We start from the raw sequence: 16,475 nt of genomic DNA on the forward strand, positions 1-16,475 counted from the left end.
CGGGGGAGAGACGTTGTGGCGTGAGGTTTGCACACTCTTGTCATTCGCTCAACCAGCTTCATGAGGAACGCTTTTCCAACAGTCTTGAAGGAGTTCCCACATATGCTGAGCACTTGTTGCCTGCTTTTCCTTCACTATGCGGTCCTACTCATCTCAAACCATCTCAACTGGGTTGAGGCTGGGTGATTGTGTAGGCCAGGTCATCTGATGCAGTACTCCATCACTCTCCTTCTTGATCAAATAGCCCTTAAACAGCCTGGAGGTTTTGGGACATTGTCCTGTTGAAAAACAAATGATAGTCCCACTAAGTGCAAACCAGATGGGAGGACGTATCGCTGCTGTGGTAGCCATGCTGGTTAAGTGGGCCGTGAATTCTAAATAAATCACTGACACTGTCACCAGCAAAGCAGCCCCACACCATCACACCTCCTCTTCAATGCTTCACGGTGGGAACCACACATGCGGAGATCATTGGTTCACCTACTCTGCGTCTCACAAAGACACGGCGGTTGGAACCAAATATCTCAAATTTGGACCCATCAGATCAAAGAACAGATATTCACCAGTCTAATGTCCATTGCTCATGTTTCTTGGCCCAAGCAAGTATTTTCTTATTATTGTTGTCCTTTAGTAGTGGTTTCTTTGCAGCAATTTGAGTTGGTGCCCCCCCCTTGGGTTGTGCCGTGGCGGAGATCTTTGTGGGCTATACTCTGCCTTGTCTCAGGATGGTAAGTTGGTGGTTGAAGATATCCCTCCAGTGGTGTGGGGGCTGTGCTTAGGCAAAGTGTGAGGGGTTATATCCTTCCTGTTTGGCCCTGTCCGGGGGTGTCATCGGATGGGGCCACAGTGTCTCCTGACCCCTCCTGTCTCAGCCTCCAGTATTTATGCTGCAATAGTTTATGTGTCGGGGGGCTATGGTCAGTTTGTTATATCTGGAGTACTTCTCCTGTCTTATCCGGTGTCCTGTGTGAATTTAAGTATGCTCTCTCTAATTTTCTCTTTCTCTCTTTCTTTCTCTCTCTCGGAGGACCTGAGCCCTCTGCAAGGTTTTGGTTCCTCTCTAGGTTCCTTCCTAGGTTTTGGCCTTTCTCTGGAGTTTTTCCTTAGCCACCGTGCTTCTACACCTGCATTGCTTGCTGTTTGGGGTTTTAGGCTGGGTTTCTGTACAGCACTTTGAGATATCAGCTGATATACAAATGTCTATATAAATACATTTGATTTGAGGACGGCCTGATTCACGCAGTCTCCCCTGAACAGTTTATGTTGAGATGTGTCTGTTACTTGAAATCTGTGAAGCATTTATTTGGCTGCAATCTGAGGTGCAGTCAAACGTTAATTAACTTATCCTCTGCAGCAGATGTAACTCTGGATCTTCCTTTCCTGTGCCGGTTCTCATGAGAGCCAGTTTCATCCTAGCGCTAGGTGGTTTTTGTGACTGCACTTGAAGAAACTTTCAAAGTTCTTGAAATGTTCCGCATTGACTGACCTTCATGTCTTAAAGAAAGGATGGACTGTCATTTCTCTTTGCTAATTTGAGATGTTCTTGACATAATATGGACTCGGTCTTTTACCAAATAGGGCTATCTTCTGTATACCACCACTACCTTGTTACAACACAACTGACTGACTCAAACGCATTAAGAATGATAGAAATTCCACAATTTAACTTTTAACAAGGCACATCTGTTTATTTAAATGTTTACCAGGTGACTACCTCATGAAGCTGGTTGAGAGAATGCCAAGAGTGTACAAAGCTGTTATCAAGGCAAAGGGTGGCTCCTTTGAAGAATCTCAAATATAAAATACATTTTAATTTGTTTAATACGTTTTGGTTACTACATTATTCCATATGTGTTATTTCATAGTTTTGACGTCTTTTCTATTATTCTACAATGTCGAAAATAGTAAAAATAAACATCAACCCTTGAATGAGTATGTGTGTCCAAACTTTTGACTGGTACTGTAACTATTTACACATGCTTTGTAGAAGCACCGTTGGAAGTGATTACAGCTGTGAGTATGTTTGGGTAAGTCTCTAAGAGCTTTATACACCGGGAAACTTCTTCAAGTTCTGGCAAACTGTATGTAGATCATTGCTAGATAAGCATTTTCAGGTCTTTCAAGCAGATAAGTCAAAACTGTAACTCACACACTCAGGAACATTCACTGTCTTCAGTGTAGATTTGGACTTGTGTTTTAGGTTATTTTCCTGCTGAACGATGAATTAATCTCCCAGTGTCTGGTGGAAAGCAGACCGAACCAGGTTTTCCTCTAGGACTGTGTCTGTGCTTAGCTCCATTCTGTTTCTTTTTTATCCTGAAAAACTCCCAAGTCGTTAACCATTACACGCATACCCATAATATGATGCAGCCACCACCATGCTTTAAAATACAGAGAGTGGTACTCAGGAATGTATTGTTTTGGATTTGCCTCAAACATACCACTTTGTATTAAGGACAAAAAGTTCATTGCTTTGCCACATTCTTTACAGTATTACTTTAGTACCTTGTTGAATATTTTTATTCTGTACAGGCTTCCATCTTTTCACTCTGTCAATTAGGTTAGTATTGTGGAGTAACTAAAATGTTGTTGAACCATCCTCAGTTTTCTCCAATCATAGCCATTATTTCAACTCTGTAACTATTTGCCTCATCGTAAAACCCTTGAGCAGTTTCCTTCCTCTCTGGCAACTGAGTAAGGAAGGACACTTGTATCTTTGTAGTGACTGGATGTATTGAAAGAACATCCAAAGTGTAATTAATAACTTCACCATGCTCAAAGGGATATTCAATGTCTATTTTTTTTACCCATCTACCAATAGGGGCCCTTCTTTGTGAAAACCTCCCTGGTCTTTGTGGTTGAATCGGTGTTTGAAATTCACTGCTTGATTGAGGGACCTTACAGATAATTGTATGTGTGGGGTACAGAGATGAGATAGTCATACAAAAAAACACTATAGTTGCACACAGAGTGACTTTTATAAGTAAATGTTTACTTCTGAACTTTCTTCTGAAAATGTAGGCTTGCCATAACAAAGGGGTTCAATAATTATCGACTCAAGACATTTCAGCTTTCGAAAAACTTAATTCCACTTTGACATTATGGGGTATTGTGTGTAGGCCAGTGACAAAAAGATTCAGGGTGTAACACAACAAAATGTGGAAAAAGTAACAACAAAACCTGGAAAAAAATTAAGGGTTGTAAATACTTTCATAAAGTACTGTATGAGAAAAGATACTTGAACAAGGAGAGGATGCAGGGCGGTAGCTCCACCCCACTCACTCTGCAAGTTTCGCGTCAAATCTATGGGCCAAATGTCCCCTGCCTTTTCAAATTTCAAAAGATGCTTACACCCTGCTAAATCGTGATTTGTTCCAAATAACCAGTGAGGAAAAACCTGCGAGCCGGAACAACTACAGATAGCTGAATAATCAAAATGTCAGAATGAACTAAATCTAAACTTTTGCATGATAACCAGGCATTTTCTGAACTCCACCACATTTAGTTCTATGAATGGTTGTGTTTGATTACCACCTCCTGCTACTCACGAAATCTGTGAGAGCACCTTCTGGTCTGCCATTGAAAGATAATGTGTAGTGTGGTCTGGCACAGTGCTGGGGATAAAACATTAAGCAGCTGAGATGTGTCTCTGGAGGTTTTGGATAGAGATGTCTATCATAATCTAAGCATTAGGTCAGACACAATCAGTTTGGCTACTGTAGTTATAGGGAAACATAGAACTGCCTTTAGAAATGCACAACAATTGCTTGTAGCCTAGATTATACATGATATTGGCAAGGAACATTCAAATCATACAGAATTTCAATGCTGGGTGACAGGTAGGGACAAAGTTACTACATGAAGCAGAAACACTTACATTTGTGTATAGCCAAAAAACACTGATGGGAGTGAAGACAATACTATCTCTCATTGAGCTTGTCAGAAACATCACACAATGTCTGTAAATGTTAGCTATTTAATAAAAAGTAAGACTTAGAAAATGTGATTCAAAGAATCAGGAGGCATTCGATGACAATAGCGTCAATGCACTAACTGCTATTCAGTTCTCTCCAGTGCTGTAAGCTTCATAAATCAATTTCCTCCCAGTAAGACTGACTTCCTGTTGCAGAGACTCTGCAGCCATGCAGAGAGTTCAACAGCACTTTGCTTACTTACTCAGAATAATGTCTATGTATCTACACACTGAGCATTAGCGGGAAAATGTAGTCAGGTTGCCATGGAAATGTCCTGTGCAGCTCATCAGGAGAATCTATGATCAGGAACTCCACAAGGACGTGGCTACTGAGTGCCCCTCAACCATCTTCCTTCTTTCAGTCTGCCAAAAGGAGAGGAAAGTCTCACCCTGTATGAAATCACACCCTGTATGTTCATTTCACTGTGTCTTCCTCCTTTTCACACATTTCTTTCATTTGGGACTACTCATCTCAGCTGTTGTCTTCTTCTAAGTGTTGTAGCCTGTCCCCTGTCTCAGGGCCACTCTGTCATCTCAGTGTTGTGGCCTGTCCTCTGTCTCATGGCCACTCTGTCATCTCAGTGTCACGGCCTGTCCCCTGTCTCAGGGCCACTCTGTCATCATAGGTCAGTGACTTTATTCTCCACGGCAGCCGAGATCTGCTGGAGCCTGTATCCCAGCTGCATCTTCTGAGCTGTAGAGTCCTCCTCTAGAGCAGTGATGATCTGGGAGGAGGGAGTACCAATAACAGGTTCAAGTAACTGTCCAGTGAAAATCTCACTTTTTTAAATGTTTTATTTTTCCCCTTCATTTTTTTACACTCCAAAAACAAACTCATACGAACGACAACTTACAGACACATACAAACAATGACTACATCTCATCTGTCCAGACCAGCCTGCTCACACCCCCATCTCTTGTGCATTATTGTTTGCGACTTTTTGTCTCAGTCGTCCATGCTATTACAATATTTAAATAATACATAAGTAGATGTTTCCATTGTGTCAATGATTGGGATTGATTGACTTCCACGTTTTTAGTATACATTTTTTTCAAAATGAGTGATGAGAAGAGAATCGTCCAGATCATTGTGTATCTCACTACACCCTATATGTCATGTCTTGAAATATGCAGACTGATGGATTAAAAGTAAGTTTATATTGTAATACTTCCAACAGCAAACGTTCTAGCTTCTGGCATTCCCAGAAAGAATGGATTATTCAGTCATTATTAGTCTTAGACTTTTCCAGCCTTTGTGCTGTATAATTTGTGAATTTTGTCTTATGCATAATTCATTCTGTACATTCGTTCATACTGGAGCGTACATTGCGTTAACTGTAATTTCATTAGTTATGCTCCAACTTTCCCTCCATTTTATGCCAACATCAGTTCTTTTTAAATCTTGTTTCCAACAGTTTATATATATTTTTTCTAATAGATGGTCAGGTGGATATGGTCTCTGCAAGGTTTTGTAGATCTTTCATATGAACATCCTTTTCTGACTCAAATAAGCTTCCCTCAAGGTTGCTCTGATGTCCAAAAGATTTCAAATCGAAATTTCGTGATATGTAACTTTTACGTTGCATGTATTTGAAACTATCTACATTGGTCAGTCAAAAATGACTTTTAATCCTGTCATGGAAAAAAATGTATTTTCGGTTACCAAGTAAATTCCGGTTTCTATGCCTTTTGATTTCCATGTGGGCCTATTTCTGGATTCATTCTGTAAAGCTATCCAAGGATTATTCCGTAAGGTTGTGTTTCTAGGGATTGATATTGGTTCTCGTATTTTTCATTTTCTTCCATATCGTTATAGTGTTCTTAACTATGAAGTTGTTAATGTTCTTAGCTCTGTCCTCCGAAAATAGACACGTAAAAAGATTCTGAGGATGAGCATGCACATCTTAAACATGTACCCGTTGTTCCTCTTTAGTGCATTTAACTATATGTCACATGTCAAAGCCTTGGGTAGCGAGTTGATACAATTCCAAGTTTGGAAGGTTAAAACCACCCTCAGATTTAAGAAGATGTAAAACTTGTATTTTTATTCTAAGAATTTTATGTGCCCATATAAAGTCTATAATGATCGAGTATACTTTTTTACAGAATGTCTTCGGTGGGATAATTGCTATTACCAAAAAGAATACAGAAAATGTATACAAAAACTTTGGCAGCCATTCTAAAGAGGTTTATTCTACCTATAAGATTTTGGGGAATATTATTCAATTGAATTAAATCTCAACTTTATTCCATTACTCAACAATATGAATTATCTTTATATATGTGTTGTTTATGGCCATTTATTAAGCATCCTAAATATTCCATATTTTTTGTGGTCCATTTAAAGGCTTTAATTCATTAGTTATTCTTTTCCTTTTTTCCTATTGCCATTATTTTGATTATTCCACGTTAATTGTATAACTTGAGATTTTTGAGTATTCTGAAAAAATCCAATAATGTATTTTTTTGTGTATATTTTTGCTTTAGGATATTTATACAATATTATTTATTAAATGTATTATTTCCGCTGGAAAGTTAAAAGCTTCCAAAGTTTTGAATAGAAAAGGCCATTCAAGACGATCAAAAGCCATTATTGATTAGAAGTTAATATTCTGTTAACTCATACCCAAATAATGTTGCTGACTCATCCTATACTCTTATTTGTGGCCAATGCATAAATTGAAAAACATGTATATCTGAAACAGACCGATTTAAAAAATGCTTGCTATTTCCTCATAGAACATGATGTCATTCTCAACGGTCTACTCGCTTCTTTTTTAACATACTTAATCAAAACTATTTGGAAGAAAAACTATTTCACTCATATTGTAATTAATTATAGGTCATATTAGAGAAATATGGAAACACTGGACAGTTACATTAAGACAGACAATTGCTTTTGTTTATCTCAGTTAGCTTAACATCTAATGGAAATTACAAGGAAGGGGCTGAAAAGCCTCGATGGATAGAAATGGAGGACTCACCTGATCATAGTACTTGTTGATGTACTTATACAGTTCATGCAGGGCCACAAGGTAGTTCACCTCGCCAGCATAATTCTGTAAAGAAAGAAGGTGGAAATACTCAGTAAAACTTTGTTGGTACAGAACTTCTACGTGATCTATAGAAAAACAACCTAAGACCTACAGCACAATATTAACCTCAAAACATGCACCAAGTAAATGTAACATACTCGAGACAGTTCTGCAAGTGCAGAATTCATTTCCTGGTCACTGGCAGAAATGGTCTGCCTGATGTCAGCATAGTATCTGAAAGGAGGGGGGGGGGGGTAGTGAAGGAATGGGAATCTGAGATTATTGCACCCTCCATAATATCCATATGCTATCCATGTCTCATACAACACTAATTCATCAATTTCATGCAAATGAATACATTACAATTCTTCTGACATGAGTTCCCTATATAGCTACGGCAGTGGTGTGTGCTGCCAAGCCGACAGACTCTCCCCAGAAGAATCCCTGCATGCTCAGTGAGCCCGCTCCATGGCACTGACAGATTGGCTGTGCCCTCTCTGCCTTGCCCAGGGTCATATTCTCACCTCTCTACCATCTGCTTGTACCGTGGGATATCTCTGGCATACAGCAACTTGTTGATAGGAGAGTCCTAGAAGGAAAAAATAAAATGTTCTACTCAAAACACAGTACGGTTCCATGAGTGTTTAGAACCTGCATGCTCTCGTATTCTCTCTTTATTCTTCTTTATTTCATTCAATCCCCCCTGGCATCTCTACTCTCCCTTCATTTCTGCTAGACCTTCCATTCCCCCAGGCCCTTAACCTTCTCAGTAATGTCTCCTCTCCGTGTTTGTCTCACCCTGCCCAGCTTGTGCTCTGCAATGGTACAGGAATCCATGAAGGTCTGTGCTATGACAGACAACACAGCGTCCACGTGGTCTGATGCCTGAACGTCAAAGATGAACTGAGGGTTCTTCAGGATGTTAATCCAGAACCTCAGGGGTAAACTGGTGGGAAAACAAACAAGTAGCTCAATCAATTTAGGAGTCTACAATCTCACCATGTTCAACCCGTAGACCAATGTGCCTCACAGAGTGTAGTCTAACATTCGCAATCGCAGATGTACTTTCGAGAAGATGGGTAATGTTGCCCATGCTACGTCAATGGGCCACCCGGTGCATTCTGGGCTATTGTGGGAGTGAATGGGATTCTATTGAGTGCAAGCTTAAAAATCTAACATTAGCACAAATTTCCTCAACAAGAACTTCAACATTACAAATCTTTTCTGAGATGTGAGATAATTGTAATAATAATGTAAGTAAGATGGAGCAGAAGGCAGACGTTTTATGTGCCCAAACCGATTGTGTTATTTTGGTAGGTTATTTGCGTTGTTTGTAACATATTTTTTTACTTGTTTTGTACATAATGTTGCCGCTACCGTCTCTTATGACCGAAAATAACTTCTGGACATCAGGACTGCGATTATTCACCACGGACTGGCAGAATCATTTTCTTTAACGAGTCTGGCGAGGCTGACGCGAACGATATACTGCTTTCTCGGGAACAGACCCAGATCCACATGATTTGTGTGAAGAGGAGGCGGAGAAAAAGGGTCCGGAGGGCGGGCTGCCTTCTGAGAATTCGTAGGCAATCGAATAAACCCCCACTTCCTTTCATTCTACTAGCAAACGTGCAATCTTTGGACAACAAAACAGATGATCTACGCGGAAGATTAAACTACCAACAGGATATTAAAAACTGTGATATCTTATGCTTCACGGAGTCGTGGCTGAATGATGACACTATCAACATACAGCTGGCTGGCTATGTGCTGCACCGACAGGATAGAACAGCGGCATATGGTAAGACAAGGGGCGGCGGACTATGTATTTTGTAAATAACAGCTGGTGCACGATATCTAAGGAAGTCTCGAGCTATTGCTCGCCTGAGGTAGAGTATCTCATGATAAGCTGTAGACCACACTATCTACCTAGAGAGTTTTCATCTGTATTTTTCGTAGCTGTTTACATACCACCACAGTCAGAGGCTGGCACTAAGACAGCATTGAATGAGCTGTATTCCGCCATAAGCAAACAAGAAAATGCTCACCCAGAGGCGGCACTCCTAGTAGCCGGGGACTTTAATGCAGGGAAACTTAAATCTGTTTAACCAAATTTCTATCAGTATGTTAAATGTGCAACCAGAGGAAAAAAAACTATGGACCACCTTTACTCCACACACAGAGAAACATACAAAGCTCTCCGTTGCCCTTCATTTGGCAAATCTGACCATAATTATATCCTCCTGATTCCATAAAAAATTAAAGCAGGGAGCACCAGTGACTAGATCAATGAAAAAGTCTGATTAAGCAGATGCTAAGCATGACTGTTTGGGATTCCTCCAATGGCATTGACAAGTACACCACATCAGTCATTGGCTTCATCAATAAGTGCATCGATGACGTCGTCCCCTATGTGACCGTACGTACATACCCCAACCAGAAGCCATGGATTACAGGCAACATCTGCACTGAGCTAAAGGCTAGAGCTGCCACTTTCAAGGAGCGGGACTCTAACCCAGAAGCTTATAAGAAATCCCGCTACGCCCATCGACGAACCATCCAACAGACAAAGTGTCAATACAGGACTAAGATTGTATCGTACTACACCGGCTCTGATGCTCGTCGGATGTGGCAGGGCTTGCAAACCATTACATTCTACAAAGGGAAGCACAGCCGAGAGCTGCCCAGTGACACGAACCTACCATGCTCGCTTCAAGGCAAATAACACAGAAACATGCATGAGAACACCAGCTGTTCTGGAAGACTGTAATCACACTCTTCGCAGTCGATGTGAGTAAGACCTTTAAACAGGTCAACATTCACAAGGCCACAGGGCCAGACGGATTACCAGGACGTGTACTGTCCGGGTCTGTAATACCAATATGCTTTAAGCAGACCACCATAGCGTCTGTTCCCAAAAACACTAAGATAACCTTCCTGAATGACTACCGACCCGTAGCACTCACGCCTGTAGCCATGAAGTGCTTTGAAAGGCTGGTCATGGCTCACATCAACACCATTATCCCAGAAACCCTAGACCCACTCCAATGTGCATACTGCCCAAACAGATCCACAGAAGATCCTTTCCCACCTTGAAAAAAGAAACACCTGTGAGAATGCTATTCAATGACTCAGCATTCAACACCATAGTGCCCTCAAAGTTCATCAATAAGCTAAGGACCCTGGGACTAAACACCTCCCTCTGCAACTGGATCCTGGACTTCCTGACGGGCCATTCCCAGGTGGAATGGGTAAGTAAAAACACATCCGTCACGCTGATCCTCAACACAGGGGCCCCTCAGGGGTGCGTGCTCAGTCCCCTCCTGTACTCCATGTTCACTCATGACTGCACAGCCAGGCACGACTTCAACACCATCATTAAGTTTTCCGACGACACAACAGTGGTAGGCCTGATCACGGACAACGATGAGACAGCCTATAGGGAGGAGGTCAGAGACCTGGCCGTGTGGTGCCAGTACAACCACCTCTCCCTCAACGTGATCAGGACAAAGAAGATGATTGTGGACTACAGGAAAAGAGGACTGAGCACGTCCCCATTCTCATCGACGGGGCTGCAGTGGAGCAGGTTGAGAGCGTCAAGATCCTTGGTGTCCACATCACCAACGAACTAACATGGTCCAAGCACACCAAGACAGTCGTGAAGAGGGCCCGACAAAACCTATTCCCCCTTAGGAGACTAAAATGATTTGGCATGGGCCTTCAGATCCTCAAAAGTTCCTACAGCTGCACCATCGAGAGCATCCTGACTAGTTGCATCACTGCCTGGTATGGCAACTGCTCGGCCTTCGACCGCATGGCACTACAGAGGGTTGTGCGAACGGCCCAGTACATCACTGGGGCCAAGCTTCCTGCCATCCAGGACCTCTATACCAGGCGGTGTCAGAGGAAGGCCCTAAAAATTGTCAAAGACTCCAGCCACCCTAGTCATACCGGAGCGCCAAGTCTAGGTCCAAGAGGCTTCTAAACAGCTTCTCCCCCAAGCACTAAGACTCATGAACACCTAATCAAATGCCTACCCAGACTATTTGCATCCCCCTTCTTTTACACCACTGCTACTCTCTGTTGTTATCATCTATGCATAGTCACTTTAATAACTCTACCTACATGTTTTGGCCTTTCTAGGGAGTTTTTCCTAGCCACCGTGCTTCTACACCTGCATTGCTTGCTGTTTGGGGTTTTAGGCTGGGTTTCTGTACAGCACTTTGAGATATCAGCTGATGTACGAAGGGCTTTATAAATAAATTTAATTTGATTTGATGTGCATATTACCTCAATTAACCTGTTCCCCTGCACATTGACTCTGTACCGGTAACCCCTTGTATATAGTCTCGCTATTGTTATTTTACTGCTGCTCTTTAATTACTTGTTACTTTTGATTTCTTATTCTTATCCATATTTTTTAAAACTGCATTGTTGGTTTGGGGCTCGTAAGTAAGCATTTTACTGTAAGTTTAACACCTGTTTTTTTCGGCGCATGTGACTCATAACATTTGATTTGATTTGAATTAACTTGCTATCTGTAGTATCGTATAGCTTTGGAATCGTAACATTACGTACTTTAGAGAAAAATAGAAGTTTCTCCACATATACACTGACTTTGAGAACATTGGGCAGTCTTGAAATCTGACATGTATGATAGATGTTTTCACTATCTAAAAGTCATATTCCTATTAACTTCCAGTGTAGTGAGAGAGACTTTATCTCGGTGCTTCGTGGTACCGGCCGGATTTATGCCTGCTTGAACGTCAATAACTCAGATACACATGAAAACGTGAAATGACCCAGAGAATAGATAGAACATCACTCGGAGATGCACAAAAACAATATAACATTCAAAATGGGTGAACCTTTCCTTCAATGACGAGGCCCTGATCTGTATTGGTTGCTGTTATTATAAAATATATGAAACACTTCAGTGTTTGCAAGCAAATGAACCAGTAGTAGTGCTGAGTTGTTACCTGTTAGTCTTCCAGATGTGGATGGTCTCAGAGTCTGTGATGTTGTGTTGCAGAGCCTGCTCATCCAGTAGGTCAAAGAAGTACTTGACAGCCATGGGAACTGGCTGGTTAGTGCTCAGGATCACTGTGAACAAGTCATCCACAAACTTCTGCAGTGTGCCCTGGGAGGGTGAGCAGGAAGTTATGGGAATAAATATGTGCAAATGTTGAGTGTAAATTGTTACAAATACTGTTTGTGGGTGAGCCTGTGTGTGTGGGATTGTGTTGCATGTGCATTATGGCACCTTCATGGAGAGTAGGCGAGTGAGGTAGATCTCAGGGATGGCTTTGGCCCTCTCTCTCTCCCTCAGGCTGCCACGCCTGTGTTTGGGAAGGTCTGGCTCCTCGTTGGCTTTCACCAGGTGCCAGAGCTTCACGCCTCCCTCGTCCCCATCGTCCAACATAGGTGTCTCTGTAAGACAGAGGAACACGCATGGTCATGGTCAGAGGAACACGCATGGCCTGCAGGCCATCTCTGACCTAGTCTTGGTAGATAAGGTAAGGTCCCCCATAATACAGTTGAAGGGCTGTTTCTTCAGAAAAACACCATTGCTAGTTATACAGTATCACACCCTAACAAAATAATCTTGTGTGAATTGTCTGAATGTGGTTGTTGTGTTCTATTGATGCTAAACACTATCCTATGACCATGCTGCCCTAGATTATAGATTAGTTGAGACTGAATCTCTCCAGGAGTGTAATCATGGCTGTCATTGTGCAGACTCACTCTCTCCAGGAATGTAATCATGGCTGTCATTGTGGATGTGTTTGGTGTTCCGGGGTACCAGTGCAACAGTGGCTCCATCCGGAACCTGCAGACCATTTGTGAAATCATGAAATCAAGTTAACCTCTTATGGCTGGGGGCAGTATTGAGTAGCTTGGATGAATAAGGTGCCCAGAGTAAACTGCCTGCTATTCAGGCCCAGAAGCTAAGATATGCATATTATTAGTACATTTGGATAGAAAACACTCTGAAGTTTCTAAAACTGTTTGAGTGATGTCTGTGAGTATAACAGAACTCATATGCCAGGCAAAAACCTGAGAAAAAAATACAACCAGGAAGTGGAAAATCTGAGGTTTGTAGGTTTTCAAGTCTTTGCCTATCCAAGATACAGTGTAAATTTGGTCAGATTGCGGCCGTGAGAGCGACCTGCGTTCCTTTTCATTTCTAAAGACAAATAAATTGTCCGGTTGAAACATTATTGAAGATTTATGTTAAAAACATCCTAAAGATTGATTCTATACATCGTTTGACATGTTTCTACGAACTGTAATATAACTTTTTTGACTTTTCGTCTGGACTAAGTGACTGCGCCTCGTGAATTTGAATTTGTGAACTAAACACGTGAATAAAAAGGAGGTATTTGGACATGAATTATGGACTTTATTGAACAAAACAAACATTTATTGTGGAACTGAGATTCCTGGGAGTGCATTCTGATGAAGATCATCAAAGGTAAGTGAATATTTATAATGCTATTTCTGACTTCTGTTGACTCCACAACATGGTGGGTATCTGTATGGCTTGTTTTGGTGCCTGAGAGCATGGTGTGCTTTTTCCATAAAGCTTTTTTGAAATCTGACACAGCGTTTGCATTATGGAGAAGTATATCTTTAACAAAGTAACAAAAAGGAGACTTTACAGTGATGTAGTTAGTCATTCTGTTTAAAGGGATTGTTACACATTTTATCTACTTCCCCAGAGTCAGATAAATTCATGGATACCATTTGTATGTCTCTGTGTGCAATTTCAAGGTAGTTTCTGGAGGCATTGCTAACTGATGTTTGCGCAATGACAAAGTCTGCAGGAGCAGCTAGCATGTTAGTAGAAAAAATGGCTTTATAGCCAAAATATTGAACTTTCCCTTTAAGGGGGATAGGGAGGGATATAATGTGATGGGATGTTTGATCTGCTGTGTCTGACCTTGTAATGCTGCAGGGTGTTGAGGCGTTTCCAGGAGCCCTGCACCACCGACGTCAGGTCCTCGTCAGACAGAATCAGGTGACCTGCTGTGCCCGCACGCCACTCTGATCAAGGACACAATACAGAAAATGAAACAGTTCATTATAAATGACACGACCAAGGAGGGATTCTGAGTATGTCCATTAACTTGGATACATGTTATTTGGCGTGACGTCAACCTGGCATGCCAGGGTGGACGAGGATGTCACCTTTTCATATTGAACAGTGAATGATAGAGAGCTGTAGCGGAGGCTCACCCAGGTGGAGAGAGTCTGTGTGGGGCCTCTGGGAGAAGGACATGCTCTTCCATGCTTGCTCCAGGAGCTTCTCCTTCACCTGGGTTATGGTGTCACAGTCCAGCACCTTGGCAGGAGCCGTCTGGGGCATGCCACCGTTGCCTGTCGCTGGCATGAGGACATTCAGTGTCTGAAAGGTTATTGGTGGATCATTATACCACTATCCTGAAACTAGGACTACTTCACCATGCTGCACAACTCCTTCCTTTCCAGCCTCTGCTTTGTAATGCAACAGAAAGCCTTGCATGTAGATGTGTATTAATGGTAAAGGGACATCAGGGATTGTGTGTGCTGTGCTCTCACCAGGGTTTTGTAATCTACATCCTCGCGGAGCAGCCTGTTGTCGTTGAGTGTATACTTGGCCTTTCCTGTCACAACGTCCACCGGTCCCTTGTCCACCTGGTGTTTAATGGCTCTGAACAGCATGTAGAAGGATTCCCCTGCAGTGTCCTAATAACACAACACAGAGACATGGTTCTCTGTCTCTTTAGTAAGGAGACAAGGGGTGAATGGGGACATGGTTGTCTGTCTCTTTAGTAAGGAGACACAGGGGGTGAATGGGGACATGGTTCTCTGTCTCTTTAGTAAGGAGACAGGGGGTAAATGGGGACATGGTTCTCTGTCTCTTTAGTAAGGAGACAGGGGGTGAATGGGGACATGGTTCTCTGTCTCTTTAGTAAGGAGACAGGGGGTAAATGGGGACATGGTTCTCTGTCTCTTTAGTAAGGAGACAGGGGGTGAATGGGGACATGGTTCTCTGTCTCTTTAGTGAGGAGACACAGGAGGTGAATGGGGACATGGTTCTCTGTCTCTTTAGTGAGGAGACACAGGAGGTGAATGGGGACATGGTTCTCTGTCTCTTTAGTAAGGAGACAGGGGGTGAATGGGGACATGGTTCTCTGTCTCTTTAGTAAGGAGACAGGGGGTGAATGGGGACATGGTTCTCTGTCTCTTTAGTGAGGAGACACAGGAGGTGAATGGGGACATGGTTCTCTGTCTCTTTAGTGAGGAGACACAGGGGGTGAATGCGGACATGGTCCTCTGTCTCTTTAGTGAGGAGACACAGGGGGTGAATGGGGACATGGTCCTCTGTCTCTTTAATAAGGAGACGGGGGTGAATGGGGACATGGTTCTCTGTCTCTTTAGTGAGGAGACACAGGGGGTGAATGGGGACATGGTTCTCTGTCTCTTTAGTGAGGAGACACAGGAAGTGAATGGGGACATGGTTCTCTGTCTCTTTAGTGAGGAGACACAGGAGGTGAATGGGGACATGGTTCTCTGTCTCTTTAGTGAGGAGACACGAGAGGTGAATGGGGACATGGCAGGCTGAGAGACTCACCCTCAGGAAGGTAAACAGACACATTGACATCCAGTTGGTCAGCAGCTTCTCCACCACTGACTCAGTTCTGAAACAGGACATCATATTCGATATGAATGTGTCTGCTATTGATAAGAACACCCATCCACAACAGACTTTAGAAGACCTCGCAAGAAGCCTGTCATTACCAAGACTGAGGAGAACATCCTACAGATCATCCACCTCACCTTCGGAGCATCAGTCTGGGGTTCTTGGCCATGTACTGCACCACCAGGTCATTGAGCAGAGTCTTCAGGATGTCAGTGAAGTACTCCAGCTTCCCATGCAGGGCCACGGTGAGCAGGGAGGCCACGTAGGCCCGGTCCCGAGGGGAGAAGGTCCGCTGCACCTCCAGGGTGTGGATGAACTGGGGTCAAAACAGTGACACAGTGAAAGAGAAGCATTAAATATATGCATTATGATATTACTATGATATTACTATAGATGTTTTAGAGTCTGAATGCCATTGAGGTAGTTTGAGTTCAGTCAACAACAAAAGAGACTGGACATCATACTTATTCAGAGTCAGTTGAGGTTACCGTGGTGAGGAATAGTTTGCTGTTGAGGAGGTTGGACAACTGAACCAGCCCCTGCTCCACCGTCTGTCTACGGCACTCCGGCACGTCCAAATCCCGCCTCAGTGGCGACTCCCGGTGGCCAGGGAAGAAAATGCGCTCTGCATATGCCCTGTAGTCCAGGAAGGGGATACCAGAACCCACCAGGTCACTGGAACAGTCCATCATTTCAGTCATCAGGTCTGCACAAAGGAAGAGGGAGGGAAACAAATCACATTGAGATAGAATGAGAATCTTTTTAGCAACAACATATGCAA

At 42.7% G+C, this 16,475-nt stretch overlaps 1 protein-coding gene across 2 annotated transcripts in view; it reads right to left on the reverse strand.

Moving 5' to 3' along the window:
• Positions 1 to 2,971: 2,971 nt before the first annotated feature.
• LOC110532751 (plexin-B1) overlaps positions 2,972 to 16,475 on the reverse strand; it is an 83,287-nt gene continuing 69,783 nt past the window's right edge. For both annotated transcript variants that reach the window (XM_036988824.2, XM_036988825.2), the window contains 14 exons: positions 16,183 to 16,400; positions 15,832 to 16,010; positions 15,626 to 15,692; positions 14,590 to 14,736; positions 14,248 to 14,416; positions 13,952 to 14,055; positions 12,754 to 12,838; positions 12,272 to 12,438; positions 11,988 to 12,148; positions 7,807 to 7,954; positions 7,533 to 7,597; positions 7,167 to 7,242; positions 6,958 to 7,032; positions 2,972 to 4,698 (listed from right to left, as the gene is read on the reverse strand). In XM_036988824.2, coding sequence (XP_036844719.2) covers positions 4,594 to 4,698; positions 6,958 to 7,032; positions 7,167 to 7,242; positions 7,533 to 7,597; positions 7,807 to 7,954; positions 11,988 to 12,148; positions 12,272 to 12,438; positions 12,754 to 12,838; positions 13,952 to 14,055; positions 14,248 to 14,416; positions 14,590 to 14,736; positions 15,626 to 15,692; positions 15,832 to 16,010; positions 16,183 to 16,400 — 1,766 coding nt within the window. In that variant the 3' untranslated portion in view covers positions 2,972 to 4,593. The remainder of the gene's footprint in view (positions 4,699 to 6,957; positions 7,033 to 7,166; positions 7,243 to 7,532; positions 7,598 to 7,806; positions 7,955 to 11,987; positions 12,149 to 12,271; positions 12,439 to 12,753; positions 12,839 to 13,951; positions 14,056 to 14,247; positions 14,417 to 14,589; positions 14,737 to 15,625; positions 15,693 to 15,831; positions 16,011 to 16,182; positions 16,401 to 16,475) is intronic.

The sequence above is a fragment of the Oncorhynchus mykiss genome, chromosome 9 (genome assembly GCF_057628025.1).
Source record: "Oncorhynchus mykiss isolate SJ-2025 chromosome 9, ASM5762802v1, whole genome shotgun sequence".
NCBI classification, from domain to species: domain Eukaryota; kingdom Metazoa; phylum Chordata; class Actinopteri; order Salmoniformes; family Salmonidae; genus Oncorhynchus; species Oncorhynchus mykiss.